This window comes from Apus apus, chromosome 1, assembly GCF_020740795.1.
Source record: "Apus apus isolate bApuApu2 chromosome 1, bApuApu2.pri.cur, whole genome shotgun sequence".
Lineage (NCBI taxonomy): Eukaryota > Metazoa > Chordata > Aves > Apodiformes > Apodidae > Apus > Apus apus.
Genome location: NC_067282.1, coordinates 142,221,747 through 142,248,563, shown reverse-complemented (window position 1 = coordinate 142,248,563; position 26,817 = coordinate 142,221,747). Strand labels below are relative to the sequence as shown.

The 26,817-nt window shown below is 47.0% G+C and overlaps 2 protein-coding genes across 4 annotated transcripts in view; one reads left to right on the top strand and one right to left on the bottom strand.

Annotated features, from left to right (window-relative positions):
• B4GALNT3 (beta-1,4-N-acetyl-galactosaminyltransferase 3) overlaps positions 1–10,682 on the top strand; it is a 67,414-nt gene extending 56,732 nt beyond the window's left edge. The window contains exons 14-20 of the mRNA XM_051617033.1: positions 171–1,179; positions 2,722–3,020; positions 3,441–3,594; positions 4,308–4,380; positions 4,817–4,970; positions 5,701–5,827; positions 6,651–10,682. Of these exons, the coding sequence (XP_051472993.1) occupies positions 171–1,179; positions 2,722–3,020; positions 3,441–3,594; positions 4,308–4,380; positions 4,817–4,970; positions 5,701–5,827; positions 6,651–6,759 (1,925 nt within the window). The 3' untranslated portion in view covers positions 6,760–10,682. The remainder of the gene's footprint in view (positions 1–170; positions 1,180–2,721; positions 3,021–3,440; positions 3,595–4,307; positions 4,381–4,816; positions 4,971–5,700; positions 5,828–6,650) is intronic.
• A 1,625-nt stretch (positions 10,683–12,307) lies between these two features.
• Positions 12,308–26,817, bottom strand: part of NINJ2 (ninjurin 2) — a 303,752-nt gene continuing 289,242 nt past the window's right edge. For 2 of the 3 annotated variants that reach the window (XM_051633568.1, XM_051633558.1), the window contains exons 2-4: positions 15,768–15,999; positions 14,215–14,399; positions 12,308–13,323 (exon numbers count right to left, since the gene is read on the bottom strand). In XM_051633568.1, the coding sequence (XP_051489528.1) occupies positions 14,245–14,399; positions 15,768–15,966 (354 nt within the window). In that variant the 5' untranslated portion in view covers positions 15,967–15,999 and the 3' untranslated portion in view covers positions 12,308–13,323; positions 14,215–14,244. The remainder of the gene's footprint in view (positions 13,324–14,214; positions 14,400–15,767; positions 16,000–26,817) is intronic. The other variant, XM_051633578.1, reaches the window with a different exon arrangement.

Sequence of the window (26,817 nt, the reverse complement as noted above, 5' to 3'; positions counted from 1 at the left end):
ACAAGCAAGAGCACAGCTCCTGTGTCTGAGAGCATCCCTGTCCTTGTGAGCAGGAGAGACAACACTGAGATGAAGTGAGAAGGAGCTGCCCCAAGTGGGGCAGTTGCCTGGGTCAGGATAGGGAAGGCAGTGGGAGGATGACAGAGGTGTAACTGCGGTTACTTCTGCAGGATCCCAGGAAGGGAACGTGGATGACCTGCAGTACATGGAGCAGGATGTGGAGAGTACCAGTCCCCCTAAGCACCCAGGCACGGGGCAGGCAGAGCTGGCAGGCAATGCTCCCAGCAGCATGGCAGGCAGTGATAACGTTCACGAGGACTATTCCCTCCATGAGCATCGTCGTCTCCTCTCCATCATGGGTGGCGACACGCAAGAAGGGCTGCAGAGGAGAAGGGTGATGAGGTCTGGTGTCAAATCAGCCACACTGGCCTCTACCAACCACAGCCTCAGCCAGGTTGGCCTAGAGGGGAACCCAATAACGAAGAGACCCCGTTTAAAAGCTGGCGTCAAAGACACCAGGAGCCCTGCGCAGCATGCCAGGGCTGTCCAGGGGAGAGTGCCTGTCAAAAAGGCAAACCCTCCTTCTAGGACTGTGTCTCAAAGGCAGCAGCCTCTCGGCGACACCAGGGACTCAGGGGTCACAATTCCCAAAGGGATGAGACCTCAAGGAGACCTCAGCACCACTAAGGATGGGCTGCAGCCAGCAGGCATGGTGGCAGCCGCGAGAGGACGCCCAGTCCCTGGCAAAGCCAGCAGACACACTGTGAGTGCTGCCAGCCCCAGCCATCAGCCTGGGCTACCACAGTGGCTGAAGCAAGTGGAGTCCTACATTGCTGAGCAGAAGGCAGCCAACGGTGGGGACATGGGTGAGAGAGAAGCGCAGGTGGCATCTCCTCTGAAGAGCAAGTCTGGACCTGTGGCAGCAGAAGAGGAAGAGGAAGAAGAGGCAGATGGGGAGCCAGAGGAGGAAGATGAGGAGGATTTTGATTATGTACCAGTGTTCGACCAGGCAGTGAAATGGGAGCAGACCTTCAGCATGAGCAACCTGGACTTCCATATGCTACGCACAGACTGGATTGACCTGAAATGCAACACATCAGGAAACTTGCTGCTAAGAGAAAGGGAGGCCCTGGAAGTCACACGTGTCTTCCTGAAGAAGCTCAACCAGAAGACTAAAGGGTAAGGCACAGTGTGAAAACCAAGGGGCAATGTCCCAGGGCTGATGTACCACACTTCACAGGGAATACCTGTTGTGTGAGAAGCTAGTAGGATAGGCTAGATGTGGGAAATAAGACTTCAGACAAGGAATCTTTATAAAAACCTGGATTTTTTTTGGCTGAGAAAGGGGAATTTTTGGACACCAGACCATGTCTGGGGGCTAAATATCACCCACCAACAGCTGTTGGCAGTAAACATGAAAGGAGTGGAGGTTTCCACCTACCAAAAGGTATCACTGACCTTTTGCTGGCTTCCTCCTTGCACAGTGTAGGTATTGAGAGCACACAGGGGCATTTTACCAGCTGAAGATTGAGAAACCCTGATAATAGGAAGTGGGATGGTAGCTCCCTGTGCTTGTGGTTTGATGTCTGCCACATCTTGGCTTGTGAAGCAGAGAGGACCTATCAGATAATGAGGATCAGTACACTGGCCTCAGAGACAACCAAGCACCCTACACTATTACTAGATTGTGCACGTCCATCTTAAAACTACCTGGATTTCTAGGTCCTAGTACTGATTTGGAAAGTTGTTTCATCTCCTCACTTCTTTAATGACCTGATGGAGATCAGATTTTGCTGGTACCCTGTTTTTATGTGGTCTTGATATGGTTATTTTTCTTCTCAAGACTTACCATCTCGATTCCTTTCTGGCAAACAAACATAACTCCTCTGAGGTTCTGTAAGCCAAACAATCCAACTCTTGACTCTTCTGTTGAGTTGGCCTCTATTTCCATAATATTCCTATCTGTCCTTCTCCATGCTGGTTTCAGTTTGGGTTAATTTTTCTGTGTCCTGGATGCTTTTTAGAATGGGTGTTACTAGTTCCCTATCCCTGCTGGAAGTAGCTCTCATGCTACATCTTAAGATCTCTTTTGTTTTTTCAGGGCCACATCAGTCACAGTCACGGTGAGACTGATAAGTACACTCAAGCTTTTCTTAGCCTTTTTAAGTGATGAATATCCATTTTACAGCAGAAACTCCTGTTATGATCTGAAAGGACATGACCTAGCATTTCATCCTGTTTTGGCCATTCCAAATCTAGAACTCACCCAAGGTTTTACTGTATGATTGCTCAGTCCTACTCCATGTTATTGGCTGATAAGCTGTCATCAGTCCATTCCACTAGCCCAAACATACTCCTTATGCCAAGATCATTGTAGGAGGTGTTGAATACACTCACTGTTACCAGCCCTACAATCATACAGACACATTTGTTATTTTCTGTGTCACCTTCATTTCATTTCCCTTGCCAACTATTTCCTCTTGGCTGGAATCCCAGAGCTAATCCCACATGCTTGTGGATTTAGGAAACAGGTGCTAAACCTTCCCGTGGGACTTCGGAAGCTGTGCAGCAAAGCCGGGGGGAAACTGGGGACAAAGAGGTTTGTGCTAGCCAGACAGGCTACTAGACCACTAGAAAGGGTCTAGCAGGGCTGAATGGGCTGGAGGTGGGAGAGAGGCTGGTGTACGGGGGCCTTGCCCACCCCAGCTGTATCTCCTGCAGGCGGTTCCAGCTGCAGCGGATCGTGAACGTGGAGAAACGCCAGGACCGCATGCGGGGCAGTCGCTACCTGCTGGAGCTGGAGCTGCTGGAGCAGGGGGAGCGGCTCGTCCGCTTCTCCGAGTACGTCTTTGCACGGGGTTGGCAGGGTGTTGGCAGCGATGAGGAGGAGGAGAGGAAGATGAGGAACCTGGCCTGGGGTCGCCGGCGGCACCTGATGGCTGTGGGAAACGAGCCAGAGCTGTGCTGGCCCCAGGGCTTCTCCTGGAACCACCGTGCCGTGGTTCATTTTGTGGTGCCAGGTAAGGGGGACCTGCCTTCCTGGGACACTGGGGGACAGCACGCTGTGTGCTTTCCATGAGGGCAGTCCTGAACAGCAGGTCCTCAACCATCTCATTTGGATCAATTTCAATTTCTCTTCTCTCCAAGTTAAATCCCATCAGAAATAGGAGAGGTCCCAAACACCCATGGGCACAAATAAATATAAATAAAAATAAAATAAATAAAATAAATAAAAACCACAAATAAAACTCCTTTCACACACTGGGAAGGAATCTGCACTGATTCCTGGGCTCTTTGGTCCAGGTTTTCAACCTGGGCCTGGTTTCAGCATCCCTGCAAGGCTAGCAGGGTTTGAGGAGAGGAAGAAGCCTTGCCTGTTGAGAAACCACACTGCCTTTAAGTAAGGTTTGTTTTTATTCTCTCTCTTGCAATATAACCAGTGAAGAACCAGGCACGTTGGGTGCTGCAGTTCATTTCTGACATGGAAGAGCTGTTCCGAGTCACTAAGGATCCAAACTTCAACATCATCATTACAGATTACAGCAGCAATGACATGGATGTAGAGAAGGCTCTGAAAAGGTCTAGTTTGCACAGGTAAGAATGCTGCTGTTCAAAAAGCTGTTCAAGTGCATATGCCTGGAAACACAGCACATTTGTCAGTTTCTGTGTATCGATCAGTCGCAGCCTCCCACAGCTGGAAACCCAGAGGTGACATCCATCCAGACCTTCCACATGCACATACATACATTGTTGTTGTCATGTACATGCATGGACACCGCTTACAGTAGTGTTGTAAAACTGGAAGACAATCCCTCTGGTAGTCATCCATCCAGATGCATCTCTTTTCTCCTGCCTTTTGTTCAAGTTTGCAAGAGAGGACAGGAAGCTAGTCTTGTAGTGATGGGGCAGAGGGATGATGGAGAAGACAAGAGAGCTGTGAGAAATAGGACAGAGTGTGGAGATCACTGGAGACTGCACTTGTTGGAATAGCTGTCTGGCTTACCCCTATGTTGACCTGAACCAGCTTTGGCTGCTCCTTTAGGTGCCGGGAGTTCCCAGTAACAGGTCTAGTCTTAGGATAGAGCTGGATTAGGGCTGAAAAGACTTTAGCTAGGGACTGCCCTGTCCTCACTATGTAAGTGGGAAGCCCCTCATGGCATGCTAGGACCTAGAGCAGCACTGGGCTTGCACAGCAAAGACTTGCGAAGGGTGCATGGGGGTGAGGGGCAAGTCTGCAGTGTGGTGCCTGGGGTTTACCACTCACCAGCAGGCAGGCACTGAACTTATCTTTCCCATCTGACCCACAGCTATCGGTACTTGAAGCTGACGGGGAATTTTGAGCGTTCTGCTGGGCTGCAGGCGGGAATAGACCTCGTGACGGTAAGCCTGGGAGCCATGGTGTCCACTTGTGTGTCTGGTGCTACCCCTTGCCATTCATACTGAGCACACTGGGTTTTAGGGAAGGAAATAACCTAGCAAACCAGATCAAATCTAGATGTGTTTCCTATTGCACCAGAGTAAGGGTCTCTTCCCTTACTCCAAGAAGCCCGCAGTCCAATCACTTCTTGCTCCACCTGCAGGGGCTATGAGACAGGAGGGAAATCAGCAGTAGCAGCTTTATGATACTGGCTCTGCCAGGTTGTAGTCATAGTATTTCATACCCATCATTGATCAGCCTGTAGGTGGCCATTTTGGCAGCCTCTAGGACCTTAATTTCTTACCTAGCAACAAATGGCACTTTAATTCACTCCCATATCTCTTGTCTTCCTGCTTAAAGTCAGTCTGATTTTTTCTCAACCGGTGTGGTTGGTTCCAGGACCCGCACAGCATAGTTTTCCTGTGTGACCTCCATATCCACTTCCCAGCTGGAGTAATTGATTCAATCCGAAAACACTGTGTGGAGGGCAAGATGGCATTTGCACCCATGGTCATGAGGTTGCACTGCGGCATGTCCCCAGAGTGGCCTGATGGTAAGAGGGAGTGGAGCCTCTTTGGCTCAGATCTTGGGTATGGGGAAAGAATGAAGGTACCTGCCACCTCTAGATTTGTTCCTCTGGTGCTGTTGAGGTCTGGAGCTTAAGTTACTTATAGGATCACTAGGTGAGATTGCATTAGACACGGGATGTGGTTTAACAGTGTCAGGAAACTAGAACCAGAGATAAAAGAGCCAGCATGATGTTTCTCCTTGTCATATCCTAGAGCTCTCTATGGATTTGAGGACCTTGGAAAACTCCTCCTTTACTCCTTTCTGTCTGTATCTCTTCTTACAGGGCACAGCCTGTCCTGAGAAGAGCTGATAGCCTGAAAGTAAGGGAAAACAACCTAAGTCAGGGGGAGAAAAGTGACACAGATCATCTGGGCATAGGATTTCCTTTAGACAGAGGTGGTCATCCTAAGCCATCCAGGCACAGGGACAACCCCTGGAAGTTGAGACAGTCCAGGTACATTAGGTACTATGTTGGCAGACAGGAGATGTGAGAGGCTTTGCTGAGAAGTTCATGGAGTAGCCCATAAGGTCTGCCTGCAAGCCTGTCTCGCTTCCCAAAGCTTTAATATGATTGGCTCTGCCTTGGTGCTGAGTTGTTTCTCTAGTGTCAACATTGTTCTAGAAGTAGCTTGAATCTTGCTCCAGCATCCCTGGTGAAGTCATCAATAGTTCAAAGCACCAACATGCCTGTGCCTCTTTTATGCTGTCCTTAGGCTACTGGGAGGTGAACGGGTTTGGTCTTCTGGGCATATACAAGTCTGACCTGGATAAGATCGGAGGAATGAACACAAAAGAGTTTCGAGACCGCTGGGGAGGAGAGGACTGGGAACTCTTGGACAGGTGGGCATCCATCGTCATCATTCACGTCTTCAGGAGGGGAGATCCCTCAGGTCCTAGAGGACCAATGACAAAGGGAGAGGGGATCTGAGGAGACTGAGGTGACTAATGCCACCATAAGCTTGGTCAGAGAGTCTCTGAGTATGTCCTGACCTCAAACCTAGTAGGTGAGTGGACCCAAAATATACTACTAAACCACTGATAAGAGAGGAGCCATTTCCTCGTGCTTTCCAGCCACACTGCTGGTTGGTCACAGACAGATCAGGCACTGGTGACCATGAAGGTTTTGTCCTCTTCAGGCAGTGCACAATGGGTTCACTGTGGGTCCCTTGAACTTCCCATACCATGTATAGCAATTGCCCAGAAGAGCAACTTTCAGAGAAGTGTTTAAAGATCATGAGGTACAGTTACAGTTTCTGAGAGGTTTATGATGAGGAAGCTCTGCTGTACAAATCCTAGACCTCTGGGTTTGTAGTTCTAAGTTTTGGGGCCTCTCCTGTCTTTTCTGTCAGATGATTGCAGAAAAGACTAGCATCCTGAGCAATCCCATGATGCCAGCTGTCCTTCCTCCTAGCCTGGGATGTGCAGCCCATTCCTGACCAGTCCTGCTCTCAGGGGTGCATAAACACTCAGCAGGTGTCATTAGATGCCTGCTTATGGGTATGAGATACCCCTGAGCTATTCTGGACTCTTCAATTTGATTGCAGTCTCTTAACAGCAGCCCAAATTAAAAGAGATTTCCTGGAGTTGAGCTCCACACACACACACACCCCCGGTATCTTTGTGATCAAGTTTTCCCTAAATCTATCCTTCTTCTTTCTGCCAGAATCTTGCAGGCTGGGCTGGAAGTGGAGCGTCTCTCCCTGAGAAACTTTTTCCACTGGTTTCACTCAAAGCGGGGCATGTGGAACCGGCACCAGCTGAAGACACTGTAGCCTTCAAGCCCAAAGCTGGCTGGCAGCACCGTCCACCATCTCATCTCACTGTGCACTTTATCGAGGCACAGAGCCGAGCGCACAAACTCTTCCTCTGCCTCCAGAGCCCTCTGATGGGTTGGTGTAGCTGGGGAAGGGACAGTCAGGCTAGGGGAGCAGGAGCTTCTCTTGTGTGCTGTTGCATCCAAGATGTGGGATCCATATCTTGCTGGGAAAGCATGCGGGGGAGATGTTGGCAAGTGAAGGACTCATATTTCCTGCCATGCAGTCTGGCGGATGGTACAGTGGGAGAGGTGCCGTATTTCCCGTTGAGTCTTGCATGGTGCAAACCAAACAAACACAAATCCCAGCTAAGCTCAGAATGGTTTATTTACAGTGACGTGACTTCTCTTTCAATACTTGAAGGGAAAAAAAAAAAAATGAAAAAAGAAGAAGAAGAAGAAAAACACAACCCTCCCTATCTCCCCTCCCTTCCCATCTCTCCAGTATCCGTGCTTTTGGACAGGGGACCAACTCTGAACTGCTTTGTGTCCACATGCCCATGTGCTGACCCAAGGAAATCTGGATGTGGAGGAGCTGATAGGCACTTTAGGCTGCTAGTGCTTAGATGTTTCTCTGTGCTTTTCACTTTAGTCATTATGAAAAACCGTGCTCATATTCAGCAAATTACGGTTGGAGACTCAAGTGCATTTCCCTTATGAGAACCACATTTGCCTGCAACTGGGCAAGGTGGCAGGGGTTGATGTTACAGCTCCACCTAAATTATTGATCCACTGCCTGAGGGTAGTGAAGGGGTTATACCAAGAAGCTAGGAAGGCATCTCAGGAGGAACTTTGCAGCCTTATCTGACAGACTTGTGTTTGTCCTAACAATATCAGGGAAACCCTAATAGGGAAGAAGTGGCAATATTTTATTAGCTGAAATATTGTGATTTTGTCAGAAAAAGAGGAGACAGAGTATTCTGCTCTCTAAATCCTGTATGTTTATGCAGCATTTAAAAGTTAATTTAATAAGTTATGGCCTCACAGTTATGTCTTGTCATAGTTTGACTTTTATGTAAAGAACAGGCTTCTTGGTTGAAGAACTGTCACAGCAGTTGGTGCTTCAGCTCTGGAAGAGCCCTGGGAGCTCTGGCCTGTCACAGAGGAGGTGGCCTCAGGCCTTGGCACTAGCACCAAGTGCAGGGAGCAGTGAGGACAGATGAGGGTTGAGTGAATGAAAGGATGGGCAGACCCATGCCAGCATTGATCCAAGAACTGTGGAAAGAGCCTTCATCTACAGCTGGCCTGATGCTGCAGGGAATTCTCAGCCCCTAAAATTCCCATGAATATAAGGCAAGATTTTTTTACCTTTGTAACCATTTTACAGGGCCATAGAAACCCAGAGGTCCCAGCACAGTCAGTGCTGTGCACTGGAGCTTCTGTGCCTCTGTACCATGCTGAAAAGGCTGCTAATTGGTCTCAGGCTTGAGAGGAGGGCATGACATAGGGCGCTGCTTGTGGTGCCCAGCTCTGTGGGGAGTTGTTGAAAAGTGAGTAATGAAGGTGTGCAGGATACAGGCAGTGCTGACATGGGTCTGGAGTTGTTTGCTTTTTACGCAGATTGAGTGGATGCCAGTTCCGAATAGGCATTTATCTAATATTTATTCTGTGGTGCTTGACAAGTCCATCAAGTTCCACTATTGCAGTAGAAAACTCGACATGCAAGTCCTGGCACGTGAGACAGACATCTTGTCAAATCATCTGCTTGCCTCAGTCTGGGTTTTGTGTCTGATGGAGTCAGAAAAAGTCAACCAGATTTCAGACAGTTTCACTGTGCAGTGTGCAGCAATGGTGAGAACTAGACAAGAGACAGCTGTGTCTCGGAGTCCTCAGAGCCTTTGCCAGAATGCAGACACTGAATATTTCAGAAGAGACAACCTTAGCCTTCTGCCCAAGCCAGAGAGTCTTTTTATTGAGGGAAAGAACTTCACCCATGTAAAGACCAAGAAATCAAACACTGGGGTGAGAGGGAAGAGGCTGATGGCAGTCAACACTATTATTTTTTTTTCAATAATAATTTATATATAGTTTATAATAGGAGTTCAGGAAGCCAGAGCCCTGTGATGCAATGTTGCAATAAGAACTGTTTCTGCCTGGAATGTGCAGTGTCAGTCATGCTCTCAGAGCATGTCAGAGCTTGTGCTTCACCCAGAAGGGGGAGCAGCCCATTGAGTGTGCAGGTGAGATGCTCTCCAAGCTCCAGGACTGCACCTCCGGAGCTTGTCCAGGCTGGCTCTGTCACGCAATCCCTGTGGAATGGGGAGAGGCTGGTGGGGAGGACGAGCTCCAGGATGCAATGAGGCATTAGCAGGACCCAGCTGTTTAGCTCCATCAGGGAGGGGATGGCACAACGCCCAGTTTGCAAATGGAGAACTGATGGATTCGGTGCCTGCCCTTGTGTCAGGCACAAGGAGGCAGGGTTATTTGTGCCGTGCTTTCGCATCGGGCTTAGATGTGGTCTGCAGCACCTGAAGTTAGCAGCTGGCCTTCATCTGCAGACACTGGCAGGAATTAGGTGCATCCAGAAGGTAACTCACTTGGCTTAAATGAGACAAGTAACCCCCCTTCCTCACCAGAGAGGACAGTCAGCAAAGAGCAAACTGGAAAGCAGGATGCAACCCTCACTCCAGCGCTGCTGGCAGAATTTGAGGATTTTGCCCCCATGCTTTAGCTGTGCCTGTGTTCCTTCCTTCATGCCTTGTATCCTAGACCAGTGGCAAGCAGAACTGCTTACCTCATGAGAATTCCTTGGTGGAAATGTAAGGAATTACTGGGTTTCAGCCCAGTTTCCTGATGGCCAGTATCCCCCCTGTCAAACTTGCTATCACAGATGTTCTTCTCTTTCAAGAACAGTGAGGGTTCTTAGTTTATATTTAAGCATTGCAGTAAAAAATGTGATTATTACTAATTGGCACTGGTTGGCAGCCTCCATGCAGGAGCCTGTAGAGAGTCCATGGGAGCAAAAGCTGTCTTCCAGCTCACATGCTCAGACACCACTGTGGGTTGTAGGGAGAGAAGGGGCTATCGGCTCCCTGGCTTGCAAGCAGCAAAACTTGCAGGGGCAGTTCCAGGCTTTGCTCTGTGGCTGCTGCACCTCTTCCAAAACAACCTGCAGTTTTTCTCCTCACAGCTCTCCAAGTACCAGAGGGAACCTGGCTTCACCACAGCCAGGAAGCTCACTCCCCCACAACAGTCAATCATGTTTCTGTCACCAGGATCTTTTTAGGAAGCTGTGACTGTGCTGTGAAGTCTGCCCTGAGTTTCTGGCCTTCATGTGCATCCTGGCTGTGTCCTGCCTCTACAAGCAGGAGGAAATCAGCTGCATGGGATTTCCTGTGCAGCAGGCAGGCAGGCAGGAGGGAGCTGCTCTGGTAGCTCTCTGGCTGGGGACAGCTGGGGAGATGATGGGCCATGCTGCAGAAGAGACCTTCCCTGGGGCAGGATGTGGCCAGGCTGGGAACCCTGGGCCCCAAAAACACAGGCTGCACAGCAAGGGGGCTCTGCCCACAAATTCCAACTCCATGACTGTGAATTGTGGAGCCAAGGCTTGTTTTCCAGGTCAACAAAGGGAATGAAGAAGGGCTGTCATTTATTCTGAGAGAAATGTATCGTGTGGAAATTATAATGTGATTTGTTTTGTCATTGTCTTGAATGTTTGCCTGCTATGAACATCTCACCTCTTCTTATTGCCTACAAATATCTGAAGTTGATTGGTTTTTAGATATTGATGCCTTGTGTTAAAAACATGAATTGTAACTTTGAATTATCTGCCTTAGAGTGGCTCTGTGCCTTCAAAATTACTCCTGGGCCACCTCTCTGTTAGAGCTGGGGGATGTAGTGATTCTCCCTCACTTTTTATAAATACATTGTCTTCCTACAAGATCTCAGTTCTGTCCGTGTGTTACTCACACCTGCATAGCCATGCAGCAGGGATCAGCAGCCAGGCGTTGCTCCTCTGGTTTCATACATCTGAAGGTGTGGGCAGCATCAGAGAGATCACTCTGCCCAAGCTACTGAGAGCTCTGCAGCAGGAGGTGAGTAGGAGATGCAGCGAACAAGGTTAGCCAGGAGTGAGAGCTATTTCCATCCCCTCTACAGCTGTAGAAAGTGAGATAGCAACAAAACAAGGTTTTTTTTTTCCTGTCTTCTCTGTTTATCATTTGAAACCTTGGACAAATACCCCACCAGTGCAATGTGATCACAGAGAGAGAATGCAGAGAACGAAGTGGTCCCACTTGCAAACAGGGGACAGTTCTTGAAGAAGACCACAGGTGACAACCTAGACCTGAGCTCCGTACATGACACCGCCAATAGAAGTGGGAGGTCAGCTCTTTCACAGCAACTGCTTATTTAAATTCAAATTTGGCCTCTTTTTGCTTCAGCTGTGCCTCTTTTGAGTGTAAAAAACTTGGCAGGAATGGGAGTGGAGAGGGAAAAAGGCAGCCAAGGTTGCTAATGAGTCTGATTCCATTATAATGAGGAATTATTATTAAAGGTGATAGGGGAAAGCATTCCAGCACATTGTGGGTCTTCTGCTTCCCTGGGCTGGGTTAATGGGAAGCCCTCTCTGCATGGGCAAACTTTGCGCATTGTAGTACCTGAGCTGGCAGCTCTCTCAGAGGATGATGTTGAAGTTAAGATCTGGTAATTAAATTTCCCTCCCTGCTTCTTTTCCTGCTGAACCTTTTCCTTTTATTTTTTTCTGTCTCTCTTTACATTCAGTCGTCAATGCTAATTGCTTTGCCTTCTGCTCTGTGAAGCAATGAGTCACAGGATTTGGGATCTGCACATGGGATGCATAATTTTTTACCTTTTCGTGAACCCAGCTGGCCAGTAATGGCTGGAAGCCCTTATCTGATAGTTTTGCATTGGCTAGAACAAGTTTTGCTGCCTCTACAGTGAAGCCTTTTTCTAGAGGAGAGCAATATAACAGGCTTCCCAGAAACATTCACCCCTCTTTGCTGTCAAGACTTAGCAGAGTCCAAGGACTGAGAAAACCAGCAAACACAGTGTTGCCCCAGACCTGCCATCCCCTGGAGAAAGAGGAGGATGAGTCTTTCCCTGCTTCACCAAACAGATCTCAGACTATGCTCAGCTTTGCTGATGTAAATTCTGGTAAATACATAGATGATATTTTCCACCCTACTCTTTTCATGCAACTTTCTTCAGCTGCAAAAAAAGCCACTGTTGTTTGCAGGTACTAGCTGATGCTGACCCATAGCATTAGCCACCAGCCTTGGTGGGTGAGACCTTTCACACCCTCTCCAGAAAAAAGCACCACCTGTGACTTAAACAGAAATTCAGTTTTGTGAAGTCAAATATACAGCACAAATGAAATCTGCCCATATCTGGGGGCACCCAGCAGCTCCTGAAGACCCATGTGTGGACATTTTCATGCTGTTTCTTTCTCAGTGTTGGCAAGAATATGCAAAATGAAAAATCCATATTGAACTCTGATTCTCATATACAATGAAAAAATCATTTAATATTCATAAAAGCATGTCATTATGTAAATAGGCTTACACCAGGCTATTAAAACATCAATTTTTTAGCATTACTAGAGAGTTACAAAATTTAGGATAAAAAATGTTTACTCTTTTAAAAAAATCTGAAAAAAACCCATTAAAATACTTTTTTAAAAGGAAATAAATTGTTCTGATATAAGAGAATTCCCAGCATTTACCATATAAAAATTATATATTTAAAACATTTGTTAGTGATAAGACCTTAAATTATAATGGTTATTTTTAAATAAGGTAATACACTTGTCATTACTCTTTGTGGCAATAAGCCTAGAGTGTCTCCTTATGTATAGTGTTTCTTCATTTTCCACTAAATATTGTCAGGCTATTGGGACATCATTTCTGATAGGTCCCTGGCGATAACATCAGACAAAACTATCCATTTTCTGTCATTGTTAATTTTCCAATGCTGGAAATATCTGATTGTTTTCTTAATTGCGTCACATATCATTTTATTTTTTAAGAACTAGGAAAACATTTAAACTGGTTTTAATTATACTGACATCCATGTACTTTTCTATCCTCCCAAGAGAACTTATTTTTCTTTTAGTTGGAGAAATCCATTCCAACATTTGGGAGGTAAACTATTAGATAATATTGCTTTAAGTATAGCAACTGATGCTTGAGACAAAAAAGCTGGACTTTCTGTGTTTACTTAGGCTACAAAGTAAATCGTTCGGTCTTCTCTACAATATGAGCCAATATTGAATATGTGAAGCAGGCAACTAAAATAAGAGATGAGGTTTACAGAGCTGTGCTTTTAAATTGTGTACCTGCTGCTGCTCCTGCAGCTTTCTCTAGCAAAGTTTGCTCTGGCTTTGAAAGGCAATGTTTTAACCCCTTCAGAACTGCAAAAGCATTACAGTGAGGGGCTGATGTATCACCATGCACACCAGTTTGGAAGTTTAACCCAGTTCTCTGGATTCATCAGTGGGCTCCTTCTGAGGTCATTGAGAACGTAGAGGAGGAGAGCTTTCCCCACCAGCCACGCTGCTCAGATCCTGCAGGGAAAACGACAAATGCCAGTAAGGTCACAGCAGGCTCCCCCACGCTGCGCAGGCAGAGAGCAGCAGTCCCAGTGTGCCGGGTGTCTTGGCACCACAGCCGCCCCTGCGGGTGTAGGGTGCTGCTCTCCAGTGCTTGCACCCTTCTGGATCCCAAGCCAGCAGAGTTTTTACAGAGGCCTTTGGCCTTTTTGTCCTCCCTCATCATGTCATGAGTCTGTTGAGCTTTCTCACAGGCAGTTGCCCCAGCGTATTGCATTTAAACTGCTTACATACTGCAAATCATGTAAGCAGGTTGTGTGAATTTTACTTCTTGACTCAAAACACTTGTGACTTAAGAACATGTCATTCCCTCATTCACCTGACATGGGAAGCCAAGCACTTGGTTGGATGCTTATTCAGAAGAATCTCTCTTGAAAATTAAAGTTAGATTCTTAAAACAGCCTCTTCCAAACCACACTGGCTGTTGTGGAGAGCTCTTTCACTCCTGCCTTGCCAGCACCTTTATTTCTTCTGCTCAGATAACACTGCCATCTTTGGATTCTGCCCAGAACACACCTAGTTGTCTTTCCCAAATTTAGCTCCTGTCCACAGCTATAGGTATCTAGCATGAAGTCTACAGCCTTCTGAAAACCACTTGCTGCTGTTAAATCTCAGCAGTTGGGCTGTTTGGTGTTCTTTCTTTAAAGACCAAGCAAGGAGAAATCCTCCTCCTCTGAAGGAATTTGTTCAATGGCCCCAGATGCTTGTGGGACAACAACATGCCTCTGGGAAGGCTTTGTTAATTTGTGCAGCTTTGCCTCCTCCTCCTCCACCTTGAAATGGTCTTTTCTGAGAATGAGAGCCCTTCCAGGGGCTGGAACTGATGCAAACTCACTCCTTTCTTACCTGACTCCACTGCCCCATGACTTAATAAGGTCAAAAATGCCTGGTAGGGTAGAGGCCAGTCTTCTGCACCCCAAAAGCTGTGATGAAGATGTTGAGGATGACCGTGATGAAGATGAGAGCTGTGGCAGTGTTGTTGAGTATATTGAGGTGGGGTTGCTTTGTAACGTCATTCAGGTTCAAACGAGCTGTGTGATACAATGCAAAAAGAAAGGGAGAATTGTAGTTTGACTCCAAGTCTTCCAGCCTCTACAAGCCCTCCGTGCCTGGTGAATGTCTGTGGTGTCCCTGGCCACTGCAGCCACAGAACAAGAATAGTCCAAAGAACTTTACAGGGGCCACAGCTTGCCATAGAACACCACAGGAGAATGGAGCAGAGGAAAAACATCTCTTTTTGTATTATGTCTTTGTTTTGCCATGGCCCTCCAGTGAGTCAACCCCAAATAGCCAAATTACTGCTGCATGCTAGCCAGGCATGTGCCATGTGACACACACACCCCCCACTGCATGGGACGTGGGCCAGGGAAGGCTGGGTGACGTGGGGGACAAGGTCAGCAACGTTGTACTTGGTTTGGGAGGCCAGTTCCTCCTTGACACCCAGATCTCACATATGTGCTGATACAGCTATCAATGCCCTCCTTGCTCCGAGACCAAGAGGTATCTGGATAGATTAATGGAATCAGCCCTAGCTGATGGGCATTGATCTGCTCAGACATGGGAACGCCCTGGTTACTAAGTCTGCCCAGCCAATACATCACATGAATGGCAGCCCTGTGGCTCCCTGCCTGCTGTTGTGGTCCCCTCTCCCTCTTCTCCTCACTGCTGGCTCCAGCCACTGCAGCTGCCACCAGGAAAAGCTGTGCCATGTGGGGCAGAGGAAGAAACATGTCACAGGATTTCCCATAGCCTCTGATCCCATGTCCCACATGAAAAACCATGTAGGATGTACAGGAAAAGGCAACATTCTGCAGACTTCTACTACTGGGCATGTGCTGGAGGCTGAAATACTGCAACTTCTGTATCAGATGGAGTGCTGGGTAAGCCTGTCTGAAATAGTGTTAATGTACTGTCTGAATAGCACCAGGAGAGCTGTGGGATTGGTTAAATGTGAGGCTAATATAAGGAATGCCTCTGTCAAAACTGTTCTGTTAGGCCCCAGATTGAGTGAGGTGAAAGATACAGCTTAAATGTTGTATCTGCAAGAGCTACATGGAGGGGCAGAAAGAGGCCCAAAACCCAGCTCTCTCCCTACAACAGGGAGTCAGCAGTGGTGAAATGAAGGAAGAGTAGTGCTCAGAGCTGTTGTGCAAGAGAAAAAAACAACCCACTCCCACTTTGAAAAGCAGTGATGCAGAACCTCCCCGCTGCCTGCGCCAAGCTTTTCTTCAACCCTCCTGCAGCCCTGGTTGGAGCCAGGGGAGAATGGTTCAAGGAAAGAGTCTTCTCAGAATCACTGAATCGTTCTGGTTGGAAAAGACCATTAAGATCACCAAGTTCTCCCTCCCACCCCCATGCCAGCCAAGCCATGGGGTGCCCTACCACAGCAGCCGCCTTACCAGTGATGATGAGGAGAATCCCAATCACCACCTGGAAGAAGAGGGAGATGCTGATGAGCACGATGAGGGTGGTGTAGTACTGGAAGGAAGCCCCCTGCTCCAGCACTGCTTTGAGCTGCGTGACGTTCGCCATGAACAGGGCCACATCCAGCATGCTCTCTGCCACGCTTTTCTTCGTCGCGTAGTGGTTGATGTTCATCGGCCCGTTAAACCGAAGATGAGGATTCACGCCCTGGGGAGGGAGGAGAAACCGCATGAACGGGTACAATTGCTCAGATGACAGAACCCTCTGTGTCAAATGGGCTGCTGCGTCCCCATGGGGTTTGTCTAGAAAGCCTGGGAGAGTGCTGGGGTTGTGTGTTTTAAACGTGTTGAGAGTGCCCCGTTTCCCCTCGCAGTCGCTGTGTGATATTAATAGGCACAAGGCATTTGCGGTGATCAAGAGCTCAGCAAGGTTAGAAAAATACTGGGTATTTTTGTGGAAAACAAATTTGTCCAAAGTTACAGTAATGTAGATCACCCAGAGCCAAGGATTTTGCAAGGAATATTAAATTATCTTCCTTTAGGGCACAGACAAACTTATGGGGATTAGAGAGAGAGATCTTATCTTTGGGCTGGATGTTCAAAGAACTCTCAGTGGCTGGGCTTTATATCTTCTCTAAACACTTTGCTGGCTTCTCTCTTAGATGAAATGCTACAGATGATGGGACAATCCATATTTTTCTTTCTGAAACCAGGGGCACTGTTTCCTCAAAACATCAGGCATTGAAACCCACTGATGCAAGGAGTGGGGATCCATCACACCTCACTTTAATCATTCAGGCACAATTTTTGAAGGTAGAAAGAAACAGGTGCTTACAAGGGGTAAATCAGCTGATTGCCCTTAACCTAATTACAAGCTGTGGGTAATTTGGCTGCTTTTAGCCATCCACCTTTTCTCAGTCTTTCTTGTCAAGTGAGTTTCCCTGTTAGCTGTCTTGACAAAAATGATGGGAAAAAAAAATAAAAATTAAAAAGGGACAACAGTTTTCAAGTCACCTACAGTATCCTCAGCTGGTAATAAAGCAGGCAACTATTAACAAACATTTGAATGTATCTGCAGCAAGCAAAGATGATCTTTCCTAAAAAGAAAGAAAAACAACACGTGCACATAGCAGGCAGGCTTCAGCTCTGGGCAATCAGCCTTCTGCCAGCTGTAGTGAAGACCAGCAGCCTTGCCCTCAGCACTGGCTGATGGATAACCCTTTAAATCTGGAGGTAAGGGCCAACTCTGCGTCTGAGGTGATCTCTTTTGCTCAGAGTGGTGAAAGAGCTTTCTCTAGATGCCTACTGGGAGTAGGACTGTGCCTCCATCAAATATGAAGTTGTATTTTGGTCCTTCTGTATGAAAAAATGTACAAAAATGTAATATTTCTTCCATGCATGATACCAGAGAAGGGTTATGTTTAGTGCCTCATGGGGCTGTCTCTGGTGTCTTTGTGTATCCTTGGGTGAGAGGGGTTCTCTCCAGGCTGGGGGTGTGAGTAAAACCAGTGATTCTGGGAGAGGCCTGCACTTGGTTTTGTGTCTGATACTGGCATTGGGACTGAGTTTCAGAAGGGGACTGTGGTGTGAGCCAGCAATCACTTTGTATGAGAAAGATGCATAGTAAAAAGCAGGAAAGACTGTGTCTAGTCTGAACTACTAGTGCACTGTGATCCTTAAGAAGGGACTGGCATGGGGTAGGAAAGTGCTTTTGGGGACTTTTTTTTGGTAGCTTAAAACGTGTAATTCTTGACTGCTTTTGACAGTTAAGTTACTGTGGTTAACAGGGTCCTTTGCAAAGCCTGTATTTATTTATTTTTTGCAGACACCAGAAGAAGGTAGAAGTCTAGAGAGCCAGTAAGGACTCCCAGGCAGTGTGTAGGGGTTCAGGACTTCTTAAACATTACCACCTGGGTCAGAATAGAGGTATCTCACATCTTAGAGAAAGGAGGCCAGTAAAAGGTCTGATCCTGGGAACATGTTTTAAAAACCCTAGATTTAGGTACTGCCACCTCTCAGCTGGCTTAAAAGCATGTGATCTGTTTCAACAGAGTGGCACCCATTCCAAGTGGTGCAAGGTTTGAGATTTGACCCCTTTCATGTGTTTATGTGTTTTCCTCTTATTCCTGAAGAGTCATTCCTCCTCCCTGCAGCATCACAAGGCTGGGCATTGATAGTTTATCTCTGTGTAATGATGAGTTAAGAGTGAGAGAGCAAGGACGCTGTACAAACAAGGCAGAGCTTTTGTTAAATGAGTGACTGGTACAAGGAGGCTGAGACATCTGTTCCCAGTCGCTTTCTTGGAGACAAACAAAGCAAGTCAGAAGGTCTTGTTGAATGAAAACACATCCTCCTCTTGAGCTTCTCCCATGTTCTTTTACCTGGAGTGTGAAAAGGGGCAGAGTTGCAATCTGCTGAGCTTGGTGACCCAGATGATCAGGTAATGAAAACAGACAGCTTTCACATGGGCTTTTCTGGATGAGAGCAATGGCACATTCCTTGTCTGGGACAGGATACCACAGCCAGGGATGGCTATCACTCTCCATTGTGGAATCACTGGATCTGGGAAACCCTGGTACTGAGCAATCAAAAACTGTGATTCCTGTTTTAAAGTTGTGTCAGCCTAGGCTTAGTAAATCCACAAAGGTGACCAAAAGGTTACTGAATGATGTGAGCTGGAGATCAAGCTTTCATTTAGGCAGCTAAACAGTCAGCCCTGATTCAGAAGTCCTGGTCACGCAGGAGTCCACTAAATTTAGAGAAACCCAGCTCCCCTATGGATTTACCCTTACTGGAGTATTCTGTCTAGTCCAGCAGCTATGAATGCAAGCTTCCAGCCTCAAATAACAAGAGGCTTAAACAAACCAGGAGTCTTAAAAAACCTGGCATTTCAATTAATGCAGAAGATCGCTTTTCTTGGTGTGCCTGGTGCCATAGCTGTCACCAGCTAACCATGGCATCTGTGGGCTATGAACACATGGCTGTAATTCTCTCTATTGGCTTCTTTTTCCTCTTTGTTTTATTTTCCTTTCTGTCACAATGCATGCGCAGCTTTTCAAAATGGGACCATTTCTTCTTTTGCTTTATCTTAAAGTTCTGTCCTGCAAACTACTGTGGCTCAGGAGCTGTTTCACAAGCAACTCGGGTTTCCTTGCAGCAGGATTGCACAGACAGCTCTGGGGGGTTATGTGGGATCACTAGGGAGATTAAATTATTCCCTTTTGGCAAACAGAGCCCCAGGTCAAATCAAAGGACACACCTGAAGGCTCATCACAGTAATTTATGTCACCGGGCTAGAGCTGGTGTCTTTCTAGTCACTTTGGGGAGTTCTACTTCTGAGAGTGGGGATCACTGCCTTCTCCATAGTGCATCAAAGAGAGGAGACCTGGATCTGGCAGTCAGACACAGAATTTATCTTGCAATTGTTGCAGAGCCAGCATGCCTACTGGAAAACGGCACCTACCAGTATCCAGCACTTTTCCAAGATAGGGATGCATCATCATTGCCCACTTTTTAAGGTAGAGAAGTTAGGACTTAAAAAATTTCAGCCCAGTCACACAGCAGTGCTGGCTAAACTGGTGCTGGAGCTGGGCTCCTGTGTCCCATTTCTGGGTGTTTTGGCTTCCCATGTGAGACGGCCTCTGTCCCTGCAGAGGCTCTGCTGGCTTCAGTCTGAGCTCAGGCAAATTCCCTTTCTGCTTCCTTTTGTGCAAACGTGGCATAATGATAAAGACCACTACAGGGGCTGAGGGAAGCACCTGTCTACCCAGTTGTAAGTCAGAGACTTTATTCTTACTCAAAGCTTACGCCCACCCACCCAAATATTTAATTCTCATTTCTCTTGTTATTTTTAGTTTTTGTATGAATTCTTATAGCAAGACGGGTGAGTATCAGCACAAGTTTGTGTGTGGGGGGGTTGTTTGTTTGTTTTTTCTTTTTAAGCTTGATCTCTGATTTTGTCGTAGGGAGCTGGCAGGTCTCAGGGCCTGTGAAACCTGGCTCTGGCACCAGAGGGCATGCTGAGCCCCACAGCTCACTGAAGTGACCTGAAAAATTTCCACCATAATTAGTTTTCAAGGGAAATTCTTTGCTTTTTATTACAGATTTATTTTTACAAGAAATAACTACTTTCTTCTGAAAACATTTGGAGGAGGTTCATCTAAATATTTCTTTCCAAAGCTTACAGATTTTGGGCCAAGGCACAGACCTTTCTTGAAGCCACTTGGACAATTTATAGAACACTTACAGTTTATCTTGCTGTATTTTTCAGCGCAGAAAAAAAGAATAATTACAGAGCAGATTATAATTGCAAATCAGGGGAGAACAGCCTGAAAGAGACTGTGGGACAGCATGAGGCTCGCAAGTTTGAGAACGATAATCCTCTTCATGGGAGCACTCCAGCAGAGGGGGTATCTAAGGAGAAACTATATTATTTGTCATTACTTCCAAGGGAAATGCTGAAGGATGCCAGAGAAAACAGAGACATGAATGCAGGCTGTGCACTTGGAGGGGTAGGTGCAGAGAAGCCCATCACAAGGATCCGGGCCGATAGAAAACAGCCAGCCGCACAGAGGCAGGGACATACGCTGCATCAGGCACTGGGGAAAATCCAGGGTATTTTTCCACAGTATTTGCCAGTTGGCAGTTTTAGAAGTACTTCGTAAACATCGGTTGATGAAGGTCAAAGCGCGCTGAGAGTTGTCATCTTGCAAGGTAGGAGAGGAGCACAGTTCCCTTTCTACAGGCAGAAAGCGGAGAGACTAAAGGCCCTGCTCCCAGTCAATACTTCTACATGTAAGTGCACAGTAGCTACTCCACTTTTCCAGAGAAGCTCACTCCCTGTGGCTCTCGACCACTTCACTTGGGATGAAGGGAGCCAATTCTAATTTTTTTGGCCTGCATGTCATGCCTAGACACAGAGAGAATCAGTGGTAGTGCGGGGAGCAGCAGTGATGACCAGACACGGGACTTCCCTTGCAGAGCTGTACATGTCAGCCTGCAGGCGAGGAAGCAGGTTTGAGCACAGCCACGTGTGTGCCAGAGGAGGGACACACTTTGGTTAATACCAGCTATATTGTGAACTCTGCAAGGCAAGGGCTGTTTTTCTCCCATTTGGCACCAGACCAAGGATCTTGGCTGAGTTCCACCAACAAAAGTAATAGTAAACTTTGTCATGGGTGCTGCAGCAAAAGGAAAACAGTGTTCAGGGCCAGTCCCCTACTTTGGCCTCTGTGGAGGCTGTCAGTTAGCCCAGTTGTGCTTAGGGTTTTTTCCTTTTAATATAGCCATCTGTTCTGCTCACTAGGGGTTCCATTCAGAGCCAAATGGTTGTGTTGCCTTCAATTCATATTGGATAAATCCCAGAAAATAAATCAGGGATGCTTTCCTGGCATCTCATGCTCTCCCCATGTATGGGACTGGTCCTGATGAAGATCTTTCTCTGAGGTGTTTCTGCACTTCTGTGACAGGTTACTGCTCAGTGTAACAGAGGTCTCCTCCGTGCCAGCTGTTTGGATGAGGGCTCTCTAACCAAAAAGTAATGTCCAGGAGCTGAGGACCAGCACCTCTTCCTAAGTGGAAGCCTAGGCAAATGGCAGGCACAGATTCTGTGTACTTGCACTGTTTTTTTTCTCCAATGTCATGAAACTCCCAGCCTCTCCACTTGCTTTATCCACCTCCTAGGTCTCACACCCACAAGGCAACTTGGTGAGCAAAGATGTCCCTGTGGTGCAGCACTTCAGACCCTTATTCTTGAGCGAAGGGATGCCTAAGTAGGACACTACTGTTGATAAAGGCATGAAAGTGTGGTTGGGTGGGAGTGCCAGCAGAGCCTCTCTCACGTACCCAGCTGAAAGGCTGTCCTCATGTTCTCACTGCAGCTCCCTGAAATGAGGCCATGCAGGAGCGGGAGACTAACAGCAGAACTGAAAACCACATACAGCTGAAGAGTTGGAATTGAGTAGGGAAGCAGGGCAGTCCCCTGGCTGTGGCTGGCAGGGGCAGCAGAGGAGGGGGGTGGAGGTGGGTCAGGAGGTAGCAGAGCCCCCCGAGAGCTGGTGTGCCTCTCCTTACCCTTGCCCTCCGGCTAACATGGCAGTTCTGCTGCCTGGCTGGCTGTGGCAAGCGCAGCCTGCAGAGACCTGCTTGTCACATCAAGTGTGCATGTTCTGCTCTCTACTCACTTTCCATGCCGCTGCTTGTCTCTTACTCATCCTGCAGACCCTCTCTGTCTCTGTCTGCGTCTTCTGTTCAGCTCCTCCTCTTATCCTCTTTTTCTGTTCTCTCTTTCTCTGTTCTTTTCTCCCCCTGTGCCTTTCACCTTGTCTTTCTTTCACACTTTTTCTTACTGTTGAGCTTGTCTCTTCCTTTATGCACCCCCTTCCTTGGGTTGCTGTCTTCTTTTTCTCCCCCTTTCTTTCCCCCTTTGGCACTCTGCACTGCTGCATGGCAAGTTTCTTGAATCTGTTCACTCTCAGACACCACTCACGGCTTCCTATGCTACAGGGCAACATAAATTATGTATCGCTCAAGTAACTGTCTTACCAAATCTATATTAAACTCCCTTGTTAAGTGTATTTATGATACTGAATTGAAGGGATCCAGGAATTGACTGGCAGGCTGCAAGGCTGAGCTGGAATAGAAGATATTTTTTCTTTTCCAGGTAGCTGGGAGGAGGACAAGGTGACAGTGGTGGAGAAGCCTCCATCCATAGCTCAGAAGCAGTTAGTGGGTTTGGGGGCTCAAGAACTGCTTGGCACCAGCAATTACAATGTGCTGATGCATGATCTCTGATTGTTGAACAGAAGCAATTGGGTCTGTATGTATGGTGGGGGGACGGCTCTTTGACTGTATGGAATTGAGAGTGCACTCAAAAGGATTAGTGGGAACAATTCTTTCCAAAGCCAGGATGTAGAAGCTGGAGCCTATTCAAGTCACTAGTATTTAGCACCCAAAGCAGTTTTTATCCCAGTGTTTTGGGAAAAAGAAAAAAAAAGAAGCAAGGGAACACTAAAAACAGCTTTACAAAAAAACATTAAAAGTAGGTTAGCAGAGAAAATGACTTTATAAAAAATGGAAGAGCAGCCGGGAGGCACAACAGTAACTACTGCATTGTGCTTACAAAGCTAAACACGTTAAGATGAATAAATCCCCAAGCTGGATGGCTTATGGCCCAAAATATTAAGAAAAGCTGGGCCTGATTGCAGGCTGCTGCCAGATTCAAAGAGCAAATGTGTTCATATAAATCATTTTAATACAAAACATTCCTGAAGCAAGGTCCTAAATTTGAACTTCTTCCAAGTCTAAGGGTGTTTGCATTCAGTGCTGAGGGGTCAGGTTCATTTCCAAAACTGAGGGAACATGGTAACAGCTGTACTGGATATAACCAGAGGTCCAGCTCCTCTCTTGACTGTAGTTTGTAGCAGATGTGTAGGGTAAAAAAAAAAAAAAAAAAAAAAAAAAAAAAGTTAAACTGGGACAAGCCTTATAGCAATGGTCCCTTGTGCACTGTACACTCAGTGACCTGCAACTCCCTATAGAGAACTATTCCAGCTCAGGTCTGATGTTGCTTTTCATCTAAGGAAGCCCAAGCTTAATTTGTCATTTGCTGTGTGGCTTAGGGCATCCTACTTGTTGTCCCTGAATTTTAGTTTCCTCATCTGTAAAATAATGAGAATGCTCACATAGGTGATATCTAGGGACAGAGATGGCTAAGTGCTAACTGTAGACGTGCAATATGTGCCTGTGATTTTGTATCTAATACTCATGGACAAATTACTCATGCAGGTACACCACTGAAGCTGATAAAATTAGGTAGGTGGTTTTCTTATTCCTAGGGGGCTTTACATCTTGCAGTGTTTCCTAGATAAACTTCACTCTCAGGCACTGGAGTTCAAGTTCATCTGCAGATTTTGACATACATGTGACCCTGGTCACCCTCTGAGTGCTCAGGGCTCCCCACGGAAAGGGAGCTGTGAGAGTCTGGATGGAAAGCGGAAGAATATGACTGAGGGTTTCAATAGAGGCAGAGCTGATGAAATCACTTCCATAAATAGTGGAACTCAGGGGTTTTGGTCCCTCTATTATTTATAAGGCCTTTCACCCACAAAGCATTTATTCCAGTTTCATGTGTACTAACACTCACAATGTCTTTGTCCTGTGGGTCAGTGTCTGTCTCCTATTGCAGTGCTCACCAGCATCTCCAAACAGACACAGTAGATTTAGTCTCACCTGGGTGCATGGTATTTTCTTTTGCCAAAAACTGCCAAGCTTAGCTTCCTCCTCCCTCTGCTGGGAAACTGAGCCAATCTCTGGATCTAAACAAGCTGAATCTGCTGATTTTGCTCAGAACTGGCACACTCTGAGTTGTGTCAGTTTGCAGCTGAGCGTTTGGCCTCATGCCATCAGAAGAGGTAAAAGAAAAAAGAAAAAAGGTTCTGTTGCTGATCTAGACTTTCATAAATCCTTGATTCCAATTGTCTGTATGTTGTTTTTTCAAAGCTGGCCAAACTAGGTATGGAAAATAGAAACTAGTGAGGTACTAACTGGGGTCACAGAGGCAGATACTTGTAGTCACCAATGGACTTCAGGGTAGAAGAGTCTACAGAACAGCATCTCAGGTCCATGCTAGCCTGCTTGGGAATGCCATGCTTAGAAACAACATCAGCTGTCACTGGAAGGATTTTAAACACATTAGGAGTGCTCTGACAAATGGCTGTTGCATTTTAACCTGAGAAAATGCTGTGGCTGTTCAGATTCAATTAGTGTTGATGCCCTGCCAGCCAGAGCCTAATGGAAGGGCTGCCTCTTGCTTGGAAGCCTGCTGTGCCAAGAAAGGCAGCTACTGCCTCGCCAGGGCTGGGGTGATGGGTGACCTGGAGAGGGTTTGAGGTGCCACACTTGAAAGGAACTGGGCTGTGTTCTCAGCAGCACATGGGGGAGCACATCTGCATTCCTCTGGGCACATCCACTGCGTCTCTCCCAGCCTGGCTGAAGAGCTGTCATGTTTGTTTGCTGTGGGTTTAGTATAGCTTTGAGTGGGGTGAATATGTTTGCATTTCTGCTTGTGGTTTGGTTATTGTCTGACTGAAACTATTGCTCCTGTTCTTGGATTGATTATGGCAAGTCATTTAACTACACTTTAAGGGTTTCGCTGCTGCTGTGGCTAAAATGGTTGTGCTGGTTTGGTTTGGTGGGATTTTTGGTAGTGGGGAAAGGGCCCCAGGAGTGGCTCAGGTAGGAAACTGAGAAGCTCCCCCTGCTCCTAAACCAGCCAAGGAGCCATTAGAGGGACAATAGATGTGCCTCTGCTATTAACATATGAAAGAAGTGAGACAAGAACTGAGCAGTTAGAGAAAAAAGACGAGCTGAGCTGGAGAGGTGAAAGGCAGCCTGGAGTTAAGATCCTGGTGGTTGGTGAGGAAGAAGGTGCCCGAGCAGAAGTTTCCCTGCAACCCATGGCGAGACGTCAGGCTGTTCCCCTGCTCTCGTGGAGGAACGTGGTGGAACATTCCCTGAAGGCGCCAGGAGGGGTGAACTTGGCCAGTGGACTTGCATTTTGTGGCCAGTGGACTTGTATTTGCTGCCAGTGGACTTGGATCATGCAGTTGTGGAAGACCCCAGTGCCAGGGAAGGTGACTGAGCCCGTGACTCTGTGGGAAGCCCAGGCTGGAGCAGCTTTGAACCTCGTGTGAAGGACTCATGAGGGAGAGGTTCGTGGAGGACTCTCTCCCACGGAAGGGACCCCATGGGGAAGCAGGGAAGGACTGTAAGGAATCCTTCCTCCAAGAACCACCAGCCTGTGAAGTGACTCTAAACCCCACCCCTTGTCCCCTTGTGCCACTGGGGGGAAGGAGGGAGAGAAACTGGGAACAAAGGAATTTGGGCCCAGGAAGAAGAGAAGGGTGGGGTAACATATGCAAGCCCTGCTCTGTGTGTTGTCTGTGTCCTGTGGGTGTTTGATTAGTGTGAAATTATTATTTTTCCCCAAGTTGAGTCTGTTTTGCCTGGGACCTTAATTGGTGAAGAGCCCTCCTTGTCCTTTGTCTCAAACCATAAGGTTCTAGTTGGGCTTTGTCCTATTCATCCTAGTGTGTGTGAGAGGGAGGGAGCTGAGTGAGGGGCCACGTGGGTGTTTCTTTGTTGTTGTGTTAGGCCCAGACCGTGACATTATTGGCAATCCAGGCAGGAGAGGGACAAGAAACTGCGACAATGGACAAGAATAGGACTGTGTGGGTAAAGGCACTTCTAGGGAGCTGGAGAGGTCTGAGTTTGGCTCTAAGCTGTTGCATGATTTCTGTCTTGGATTCTTGGTTAAAATGGGGATAAAACTAATTTCTGACATGTTAAGAGCTAGAGTGCAGCACAAGAAAATGCCTCCTTTTGTCTGTGTACAATAACTAGCACAATGGGACTCTGGTCTCAGTCACAGCCTCTCATCCCAACTCTATCAGAGATTAAAAGGTAGAAGGTTCCTCAGAGTTTAACTGAATTTGAAAAGGATTGATTGTTGGTTTGTGCAGAGCGTTTACACAGAATCACAGTTACACATGTAACTATTCCTTGTGTTCTAACAAGTGAACCAGCTGAGGACCCAAAAGGCACCATTGCAGGTCAGTGAAGGATGGCAGAGTACAGAATGAGATCAGTGTCCTACCTTGGAGTCTCTTGCTTTCACTACAAAGCTTAACCTACCTGACAGCATTTATGGATGGCTACCAGTGACTAGAAGCACTGTTTTTTCATGACAAGACATGAGCATAACTGATTTCTAGAGTACCCCATATGGGCCATTCCTTTCTCCTACACTTGCTACACCAGACCTCCAAGGTGTATATTCAAGCTTCTTAAATGAGTAGGGATTCACTGTCTTAGGAAATCACAAAGTTGTCATGGTTGGAAAAGTCCTCTGAGATCACCAAGTCCAACCATCAAAACAAAGAAAAAAAACCCCAAACAAGCACAAACTACCACACACACTCCACCAGAAAACACCAACTAAAACCAACCAACCAACCAAAAAAGAAAA